We start from the raw sequence: 11,566 nt of genomic DNA on the forward strand, positions 1-11,566 counted from the left end.
AAATGGTAAATGTAAATGAACAAAGTAAATTGATAAATCTAATTAGAATGGGTAAAGAGCAAGCAAATAAATTCTAAATCTAGATGCAATTGAACTAAATTAATAACGAGTAATTTAAATCAAAGTCTAATTATGATAAAAATGATACCAGAGTTGGGGATTCATGCATAAATTAATTGGGATTTGTCTTGGATATTCCAATTTTAAGGAAAAATAGAGTTTGAAGGTGATTGATTCTAAATTCCTTTGATATCTTTTTCAAGCAAACCAAAGTGTGTTTTAAAATAACCAAATCTACTTTCATATGATATTTGATTAATTTAAAACCCATTAAGTTTTGTAACCAATCATTAATTCCTCTTAAAACCCTAGTTTATTTCTAAATCTAGGTGATTTTAAGTTCCAATCCTTGATTATCTATCAATGATCTTCACCTTTCAGTCCTTCAATCAAAGATTAACACAATACCCAATGGGTACCAATATTAGGCAAGTAAATCAAGCACACAAGGAAAGAATCAAAACTCATATTTATATAAAATATGAAAATAACCAGTCCAAATCCACAAATTAATCTAAAACATATTTTCCAACTCTGAAATCCAAAGAGTTTACTCACTCATGTAGGTATTTATAAGAGAGATTGATGGAAAAGTAAAGAAAAGCATGATAAGAGGATTAAAAATAGAAAACCCAGGTAGAAGAACCCAAAACTCTGAGTCGTAGAGCTTCCAGAAATGGCAGCAGCGCTCCTTTTCTTCAGAATTGATGGCATCCTCCTCCCTTCTCTTTTTGTAATTTTTCTTTCCTTTTCTTTCTTATTGTTTCCTCTTCTTGCTTCTTGTGGCAAAAACTAGAAAATGATGCTTTTATATGGTCCCCAAAAGTTGCCCTAAAAATAGATAAGAGTCAAGGAGTGGATAGGAAATAAGGTGTAAAAATATTCAGGTTAGCAAAGTTATTCTCGTTCTGGGCAGTCTGCTTAGGGTACTGCTTACCCTAAGCAACTTCTTCAGCAATTTTTGGCCTCTGCATGCACTGTCTGCTTGAGGTTAAGCAGACCCTCAGCAAATCTCGGCAGGTTTGAAATAAAATGAGTTTTTCTGCTAATGCTTGACTTCCAGCTTGACCTGAGTTGCACTTTAAGCACTATTGCTTACCTTAAGCAGGATCTCAAGCAAATCTCGGCAAGTTTGTGGATGAAAACTTGAATGTGTTAGATTTAAGTTGTGCTTGACTTGCGGCTTGACCCAGGCTTAAGACTAAGCAATTTGGCAGACCCTAAGCAACATTATGAGTCAAGTCTCAAGTAAATTTCGGCCAATTTAATCTTTCAAGGCTTGATTTTTCAACTTTCTTTCATACTTAAGAGGCTCCAAATTTCTTCAAATCACCTCCTAATGCACTCATTGACCCTCAATTTGCCGCAAAAACCTATTAGAAACAACAAAATTACAAAAATCAAATATAAAGTAACTAAAGTTAACAAATAAGCTAAAATAAAGCTAAAAACATAAAATATACTAAAATATAAGGGCAAAATGGATGCAAAACTATCTTAAAATGCCTATATGAAATGAGTGCAACATGTTTGACCCTACCAAAAGAAGGAATGTACTTGCATCATACACTATAGTCTATTGTCATTATTTGCATAACTTGATTTGCAAACAAACACTTTCCATCTCCGATTAAAAGACCATGGAGTCCAAAAATGAAGTGTGCAATTCGTCTATTGACCAATTTACATACTCTATAATCACTATCGAATCTTCTAAGTTTTTTATATTATTTTTTACATAAGTAGTTAATTTCATTTATACTAAAATATAACATTTTGATTTGTACTTTCTCTTTATTTTCTAATTTATTTCTAATTAATAAAATATTTTCTCTATTTTTATATATAAGAAAAGCTTATTTTGCATAACTTATTTTATTCAGAATTGGATTAATGATCACATATGTTTTATTTTTATCTAATATATGTACTACCCCACAATTTTATGTTCAAATTGATGCATCATTTTGTTGCACTTCACTCAAATCTCTCCGTCATAATCATTTCAAGTAAAACGACAAATTTGAAGTATTTTACAAACATGAGTATACCATTAAAAGATTATGTTACTTGTGTTTTACCGAATTTGAACTTATTATAGTTTTATAAATGATTTTATTATTAATTTAGAATTTATCCAGGGTTGAATTTTAAAATTTGTTATTGGAAAAGCAAATTTTAAAAGTTATTTAAAAAATAATTTGATAAAAAATTATTTAATTATTTTAAAATTTTATATTTTTAATTAATATATTTAAAATAATAATTTTTTAACAAAATCTTCAAATAATAATGCAAATTGTAAGAGTTTTAATTAATAATATTCGAGTTATCCTTGCAATTATTATTTTTTAATTAAGAAAGAAAAGAAGATAATGGTAAGGATGGTTGCCTTTTTAAGGAAAATAATTTAAGTTTAATTATTAAATTATTAGAAAAAATATTGTTGGAAGGGCGAACTTCAAGAAATTGGTTTTTTCAGACGGTAAAAAAATAGCCTTTACTTAAGATGTGTTTGATAAAAAGTTAAAAAATTAAGCGTTAAATATTATTTTTATAAATTTTAATTTTTTTAAAAAATAATTATTAATTTAAACGTTAAATATTGATATTCAATCTCTTTAAAAGTATAAATATTAATAAAATTAAAAAATAATTTAATTCTTAAATTTTTAAATAATATTAATAAAAAATTAAAAATTATAAAAATAATAATTAGCTATTGATAATATCGTAGGAAACATCCTTAAGGTTAATAAGAGGAAATGAAGATTAAAAAAGTTCAATAGGGTAATTCTGTTGGCAGAGACATTAGAAGCGGTCAGTGGCAGTTGTAGATAAATGACAGTTGGAAGAGAGAAAAGAATGGGCCCCCATGCTGGTAGAACAGACTTGCTAACATTCTACAAAATTTTCTCTCTCTATCATGCTACAAAATCATCTCTCTCTCTCTCTGCTTCTGCTTCCATTGTATGCCACATCAATCTGTTTCCCTATATACTCTTCTCTCTTACCTAAACTCTCATTTATACACAATACCCTGTTCACTTTTCAATGGATTCTGGTCTCTGCTTTATCCTGCCTCTGTTCTGAAGTGAGTTTCAAGATTCAAAGATTCATTCCATTTTCTTGATTTGAATTTCTGTTTCTTTTTCTTTTGTATATTTGGTTTAGGTGGTTTTTGGGTTCTCGTTGAAATTTCAGGTGGGTGTAGTTCTTGAAGAAGAATATGATGATGATGATGATGATGATGATGAGGTTTCATAAAATGGGTTAATTTGATTTCATAACATCTCCGATGGCAAAGAAGACTTGCTGGATTGGTTGGTTCAAAAGGCTGTTTGCCTCTGAGGAAAAACCAAGAACAGAGAAGGTTGGTTCATTTATTTTTATCCTGTTCTGTTCTTTCTTTTAAATGAAACAATTCATAAATCTTCCTTTTCTTGCTCTAAAAACAGAAATCAAAGAGGCAGAGATTGATTCTTGGAAGGCTAAAGTTTAAACAACGTCCTGCTCTTCCATCACCTCAGAGGACCATCGATGAGGCAACGGAAAAACAGAGAAAATATGCTGTGACTTTAGCTCTTGCGACGGCGGCTGCTGCGGAGGCTGCAGTTGCTGCTGCTCAGGCTGCAGCTGAGGTTGTCAGGCTCACTGGTTCTTCTCAATCTCGTCTTCATTTCACCAAGAAATTAGATGAAAACTTAGCTGCCATCAAGATACAGAGTGCTTTCCGTGGATATCTTGTAAGCTTGCAAAAAATCCTCTCTCTTTTCTCATGGCTAAGCCCATGTACTGTTAGAATTCATAATTTTGCTGATACTATATATTAGTGTGACGGAAATGCTCTTTCTGAAAATTATTTAGGCTTAATTTCATCAATCTGATTTCAGTCAACTTCTATATATATCAGTGATTCTGTTTCAGTGAGTCACTTTCACTTCAATAGATTTTAGTGCAGTATTACTGAGTTATTTAGCTGATAAAAGTCGACTATTATTGAACTGAAATTATTCGGCAGGGTTAGTAACTATGTATGAAATAAAATGAAGTCGATGAATTATATAAATTCTTTGACAATTTGTGGCCTCCAATGTAACTATGTATGCTATTTCAAAAGTAGATGCATTATCCCTACTGAAATTTTGAATGGCATCGAAACAGGCAAGGAAAGCTTTGAGAGCATTGAAAGGACTTGTGAAGCTTCAAGCCATTGTCCGTGGACAAGTTGTGCGACGTAAAATAGTCATGAAATTGAAGAGCTTGCCATCCAATGCAAAGACACGATCACAGGTCCGAGCACAGAGCATTCATAATATAGATGACATTTGTAAAGAAGGTGGAAATAAACAATTGTCCAAGGAGTTGGGAGACATGGACAGTAAGGTAGGTGAGATGATTTTAGAAGTTTTCTTTTCCCTTCTCTTGAAATGTCTTTTGGAGAGAATTCGGAAGCAAATTATGAGGAATAATGTGAAATAACAGCTGAAATTCAATCTTGAAACACTGCTTGTGGAAGGTAATTGAAATGAAAGAGTAGGTTTCATGCAATTTAACGATTACTTTTGTATTAATATGTGCAGGGGAAGAACCAGAAAAAAGATCTAGAATCAATTGAAATGGTAAATCTGATACATAAATGCTCACCAATGAAATTTGCTGCTTTATCGTAATATTCAACATTCTTTCTTTTATGAACAGCTTGAATGCAAAAGCCAAAGATGCTGGGATTACAGTATGCTTTCAAAGGAAGACACAGAAAGCCTATGGTTCAGGAAGCAAGAGGCTAGCATCAAAAGAGACCGAATGATGACATACTCATTTTCTCACCGGGTAACTTTATCTTATATGCCATCTGTTTTCTGTTGTTCCCTCCTTCCCTTGCTGATCACAGGGAATTAAATGAAAATTAAATGAAACATTAAGCTTCATTTCTCATGTTCAGATTGTGCTACATTATTATCTATTTCAGGAGAGGAGAAACACTGGTATGCTGGAAGAATCACTACCCAACAAGGAAACTGGTAGACAGAGCCACTGGTTGGAACAATTGGTGGACAAAGATACATTCGCTAGAGGACGGATAGAGAATTTGAAAGCAACTACCATTTCTGATCCATCCACTGGTGACATATTTGGTGCAGTACAAGTCAAAACGAGAAGTTCACGGAAACAAGATTCCATAGAAGGATTGAATTCACCAGTATCATTTCCAAGAAGATCATTTTGTCGCACACAACGGAATACCGAAGGATATGACAGTTCTCCCTTGAATTCTCCGGTTTTCCCAACTTACATGGCTGCAACAGAGTCTGCAAAGGCAAAAGCAAGGTCAATGAGCACACCGAGGCCACGAATAGGAATTCAGGATCCTTGCTTCGATGATAGCTTATCATACAAGAAAGGACTCTCTCTTTGGTCTTCTTATAATGGTGAATTGTATGGCACCTTTGGAAAGAGTAGTGGTGCTTCTCAGCGTGTTCCTGTGAGCATGTATCGCCAATATTGAGATACCTGGCTGGTTTCTCAACAAAATTAATACGAACCAGAAGAGTTAATTCCAAAGGACTTTCAGCTTGATCAGTCACTAACAGGACACTGAAGTAACTTCAAGATGTGGTCATTTGAGGATTCCATTGACAAATAACAATAAACAGCGGTTCAAATGATCCTTCTGTGCCTGGAAAGTAATTTTGTGGGGTGAATTGCAAGGTATAAGTTTCTGGTAGATCTCATTTCAATCTTTGATGTCCATAATCAATCACTTGATCACTTATATATTATATATTATTTTTCTTTTTGAGCTGGGGAAGGAGAACAGGTTTTGTTTTTGTGTTTGCTGCGGAGGGTTGGGTGTGAGAGTTTGGGCTTTTTGAGCATGCTGTTCTGGAGAAAATAGTTACCATCAGCAGCGTATTGTTTGGCTTGCATTTTAACAGAGCATAGCATGAAATTGTTCACTAATTTACAGTATTTAAATATAATTTACAGTATTAAACTAATATTCTCCATTATTTGAATAATAATTAACATCATTTGAACACAACTTTTAATAGTGAAACATTGTATTTGACATTCCAATAATGAAAAGTATTATTGAAGACAATTTTTAACGAGCATTATACTACAATGGAAAAAAATAAGACATAATTTTCAACTAGTTACAATCAGCAATGCATTTTGCCACCTTTTATCCGTTCTGGAATGGAATGGATTGTAAGATAACTCTTGGAAATAGGATTTGATAATTTGATCTAAAGAAAAAAAAATTCAGAATAAAAAATTTAAAATATTGAAAAAGAAATCAATTGCTAAACTAGAATTTTGATTTAGTCTCATTATAATGAATGTTAAAATTAATGGAAAAAATTTTGCTTTACAGCAGCATTAATTTTGTTGTCTATAAAACTACTATATAGCAATAACATGAATAATTGCTATTGATCAGATATAAAAAATATATAACAGTAATTATTATTATCATTGAAAATTCTCGATGGTAATAATTTTTGTTAGTAATAATTTTTTTTTTTACAATAATCATAGTTTTGTTGTAAAACATCTACTATCTTAATTTTATAGTAGCAATATGTAGTAATTAATATATTGCCATTACAAATTTATTTCTAACAATAAAAAAATTTATCTCAATTTGGTAGTAGCAATATGTAGCAATTTATATATTGTTGTTATAAATTTATTTCTGACAATAAAAAAATTTATTGATAAATTTAACATTTCTTATAGCGAATTTGCTTATTAAATAATAATTTGTCTTTGCAAATGTAAGAGATCATAAATTTAGATATTGATAATTTCCCCTTTAATAAAATTTTTTACATGGCTTGTTTAAAAAAAAAAAAAAGTGATGGACTGATTGACAATAGAAAGGCTCTTATATTAATTATAACACCCTAGTTTTAAATAATTTTTAGGTTTTAAACCATTATGTCTAAATTGATTGACTTAAAATATTTCATCAATAGTTGGACTTTAAACTCTTTCATCATCTTATTTTTCAACCGATGTGAGAATGCCACATATTTTATTTACAAATTCCGTAATTTAAGCATGAATTAATTAAATACTATGCTATCAATCCTTGACATATTCTTTATGGGTTTGAAAAATCTATGGAAGGTTGTCTGCATTTTAAGCCTCTTGCCTGAATCTGTTATGGGTCATTATCACTGGTCTATAGTTCTTCTCCAATTTCCTGAGTTATTAGAAAATAATAATATATATATTTTTTGACTCTATGGTTCCAAGACTTAAATTTGGACTTAGTCTGCCACCAGGTAATAATTATTTGAATTGAAAATAAGGCATATATATAAAGAGAAAAATAAAAATAACTATATCATGAATTATTTCAACTATTGTGCCTAAAGTGATTGTAAAATAAGCTCTATGTCAGATCCAACACAACTTAAAGAAAGGGCTTAGTTGCGCATTTCCATCTAGTAGAAGGACATTTCGATGTATTTGTCCTGTGCAAATTATTGTCTAGACATTTCCATATATCATATTTGATGGGACCAACATATAAAATAGGTGAGACCCTCTTGTTTTTATCTTAAATTTATAATAATATGTTAATATGATGAAAAATTAATAAGTAATTATATTTGATTATGGAACTTAAAGTTAGACTTATTGCTTGACTAGGCAATAAGTCATCATGCTCTAATTCAAAGGAAGATCATACAAATATAGACATCATTTTTTTGGGTATTTCAGTGCTCTCTTATTTAGTAATACATAGCACTGTCCCTAATTAGATGCAACTTATAGGCTATATCCGCTGTTTTAATTGAAATTGACAGGGTATTTAGGCTGCTTGTTTGGAAAGAAGAGTCCCCAGTATTTCTCCAACTCTGCGCCACCTTTGGTATTCTCATCAAACGTAGCAAAAATGTAAGTTTCTATGGGTTTTCCAGGCTTCTTTGGACTCCCTCTTTTCACATGTTGAATCAAGTTGTTATTGTAAGTTCTTGCATTTTCAACTGATGTTCCAACCCCTCCAGCGGTAGGCCAACCGCTTTCAGATACTACAATTTCCAAAGAGCCTCCACCAGCCTTCTCCAAGGCAGCATAAACAGTATCAAGGATGGCATCAAAAAGGTTTTGGTACCTAAGTCCATTTCTTGGATCAGAGACTACAGGTGACGGAGCTGTGAAAAGAGCATAATCAAGACGGATGTCTCGAGTATTGCCAATGTAACTGAAGTATGGATATAAGTTGACGAGCAATGGAGATTTGTTGTTCACAAGAAATCCAATAACAGGATCAAGAATTGGTCGATATTCTTGCCGGAAAGCCCCATTAGAAGGAGGGAAGGACTGGTCTGTAAGGACTCCAGTATCAATAGCTGTAGAAACTTTAATATTCCCAAGACCAGCTGAATTGAGTGCACTGCGAATATTTTGCATGGCAGGAACTAGGAACCTTGCGAATGGATCTGAGGGCTTCACCTCATTTCCAACTGCAATGTAACGGAATTTGACATTTCCATAGTTTCGTACATTATTTTGCACCCACTTATTTGCTTCAGCTTGATTGGAAGCAATACGTTGAAGGTCTTCATTTACAAGGCCAAGCATGAGCTCTATATTGGAACCTCCAAGGGCTTGGAGAGCATTTGGGTTTGGGTCATAGAGTCGCGTTCTGATGATGTTTTTCTGCTTGTAGAGATCTATAACTTGTCTTGGTGGTGGCAGGTTATTGCCAAGCATTCCATAGCAAACTCCTATTTGAGCACCTGCATTAGGCATCAACAACTACTAATTAGTCACAAAATCTATGTACATACACGGTTGATATTGGAATTAATCAGACAAAGAAAGCTAAGGTTATTTAGTGCTCCTCGAGTGCATGCTTGACCTCTTACAATACATGGGACCTAGTCTACCTAATTTAAAGAATAACTGAAATTTTATGTCTATGAGTAGTACTATTATAAGTACTCCAGAAGTATTTTATAAATTTCCTAATTTGATTATACCACTAATTAGGCATAGCCTAGATGGTCTTTCTGTTTATGCTTTCAAACTTCGTCAATCCATCTATCAAAAATTCAAATTCTATGAATATGTTTGGAATGATATATATATATATATATATATATATATATATATATATATATATATATAAAGGGAAAGATTTTGAAAAATTTTGAATGTTTTAAAGAGAATTTTTTAGAGATTTTTAAAAACTTCTGAAAATTCTAACTTATAAAATTGGGAAAAACTCATTTAATTGGACTTGATCTACTACAGATTAAAGATCTAAATATGTGAGTCACATCATGTATAATAGGTCTTGGATTTATAACAAATCAAATCTAAATAAGAATTTTGTAAACCATGGATTCCTTCAAACATAAATCAATGATTTTAAAATCTTATAAAATTTCTAAAAAAGAAAAAATCATACCTGTTGTATCTAAGCTAGCCAGTAGCAACCCAAGGAACAAAATTATGGAGATTGTGGAAGGGTTTTTTCCAACTAAATAGGACCTTGCCATTTGAAAGAAACAATAGAGAATAAACTAAAGGAACTTTGAGTGATTGCAAATATATTTGCTTACTTTATTAATCTGCTCATCCTAGCTATTTATAGAGGAAAAGGAACACTATATTTCCATTAAAATGGTTAACAATTCCATAGAAACTACAACACAAGAACGAGAATTTTTCCACAAATATGTCCATTGGCTATCAATACACTTTAATTCATTGCACATATAACTTCTTGACTTATAGAGCCTTTAATTCTAATTCTAAGTCTATACGCATGTGCACCTCAAAAAAGTCTTGGCTTCCCACTTCTACACAAAATTAATGCGCTTAGAATAATTGGATGGCAATATACTGTATACACCTTGCACAACACCACTATTACTATGCATATTTGCAAGTGATGTTGCTAGGTTTGGAATCAATATGGGTTAAAAAGAAAAATTGCTACAGTGTGATATTTCCGTGAATAGTGAATGAGTTGTTAAAAAATCATTATAAAAAAATAAATGAACAAAATATTATATAATAAAAAGAATGATTCATTTTGATCTTTTTCACTGTATAATGAGTTACTATACTTAGATTCATAACTTTCACTCTCATACAATATTAGCCTGTAGTTCTATAGAATTTATTGCTTTCACTTTGTTAGGCATCCTATAGCCGCAAAACACACTTGTCCTCCTTCATTTTTATTCATTCTGTTTTGATCATATGAGTTATATCATCATCTATTACTTAGTTCTTTTGGATGATAAGATGTACATACTTGAATTTGTTATATTTTAGCACAAAAACTCCATCCAATTGAACCTATCCTTCACCCCTTCTAAAAGAGATAAACTCACAATGCATATATGTAATAAATATTTCCTCTTACTTTTACATAGCCTAAAACCTTTACTTTTAATTAACTTCTTCACTAGTTTTATTCACTAAAATAACATCATATGAAAATAACATACATCATGAGAATAGGTTATTCACCAGAAATCCGATAACATGATCAGTAATTGGTTGATATTAATTTTGTCTTTATTTATGTTTAGCATGGTTTGGTTTCAGGGGCAGATCCAGCCTTTAGCTTAGGGGGCCTCCTCCCACCAAAATTTTTAATTAAGTATTTTACAACTTTTAATTAATGATTCTAGTTTTAGGGGCACGAATACAACTGGAGCCTAGCCCCCTAATTTTTTTTTAAATTAAAAATATTTTAACACTAATAGGTTGACTCTTTAATAATAATAATAATAATAATAATAATAATAATAATAATAATAATAATAATAATAATGTATGAAATTGAGATATCTAGAAGTGAATAAATTAAGAATAGATTTCATAATATATTGAATTTCTCTTTTACTGTTTGTTAGTATATATTGAAAATGAAAGTGTTGAAAAATTTACTATAAATTTATTTATATGTGATTCTTTTGATTTAAAAAAGCGATGCACTATAATGTTTAATGCTATGTTTTAATACTGAGTGTTGGTTAAAATGTAGTCAGGTTATTTAAGTACTTTTTTTTCACAACTGATTATTTAAGTTCTTAAATAATATAATTTTTTAAATAAAAACTTAAATATTATAATTTTAATGAAAAAAAAATATATGACTAAGATTATATTTCAACTTATATTATACAACAATGAATCAAAAATAAAAACAAAATGAAATTCCATGTGAATAATTCGTTCCGCCCCGCTTTTCAACGAGAAAGTTCCCACCCCACCTTCATGGAAAAAATTTTGTCCCCTCTCAATATTTAATCCTGCATCCGCCCCGGTTGAGTTCTGTTTTGTTTTATCTCAGTTTTGTTCCATGATCTTTTTAATCTGTTCTGCTTGATTTTTGTATCGAGTTTTGTATGATTATTTTTGTATTGTTTTCTCCAAGGTTTTTCATTTAGCCTGTATTGTTCTATGATGGATGTATTCGAAAAGTCCGTTAAGGAGGGAAGGACTTTTCATAAGGAAGATA

The 11,566-nt window shown here is 31.2% G+C and overlaps 2 protein-coding genes across 2 annotated transcripts; one reads left to right on the forward strand and one right to left on the reverse strand.

Moving 5' to 3' along the window:
* The first annotated feature begins 2,938 nt into the window (after positions 1–2,938).
* Positions 2,939–5,863, forward strand: LOC110653778 (protein IQ-DOMAIN 12). The gene is made up of 7 exons (XM_021809572.2): positions 2,939–3,154; positions 3,265–3,433; positions 3,519–3,806; positions 4,225–4,446; positions 4,644–4,682; positions 4,762–4,893; positions 5,033–5,863. Exons 2-7 carry the CDS (start codon positions 3,359–3,361, stop codon positions 5,567–5,569), a joined length of 1,293 nt encoding a protein of 430 aa, XP_021665264.2. The 5' UTR covers positions 2,939–3,154; positions 3,265–3,358; the 3' UTR covers positions 5,570–5,863.
* Positions 5,864–7,661: 1,798 nt separating this feature from the next.
* Positions 7,662–9,657, reverse strand: LOC110653779 (glucan endo-1,3-beta-glucosidase, basic isoform). Its single transcript, XM_021809573.2, has 2 exons — positions 9,497–9,657; positions 7,662–8,822 (listed from the first exon to the last, which is right to left on the reverse strand). The coding sequence occupies exons 1-2, from the start codon at positions 9,585–9,587 to the stop codon at positions 7,870–7,872; spliced, it is 1,044 nt and encodes a 347-aa protein (XP_021665265.2). The 5' UTR covers positions 9,588–9,657; the 3' UTR covers positions 7,662–7,869.
* Positions 9,658–11,566: the final 1,909 nt, after the last annotated feature.

This window comes from Hevea brasiliensis, chromosome 3 (assembly GCF_030052815.1).
Source record: "Hevea brasiliensis isolate MT/VB/25A 57/8 chromosome 3, ASM3005281v1, whole genome shotgun sequence".
Classification (NCBI taxonomy): Eukaryota; Viridiplantae; Streptophyta; class Magnoliopsida; order Malpighiales; family Euphorbiaceae; genus Hevea; species Hevea brasiliensis.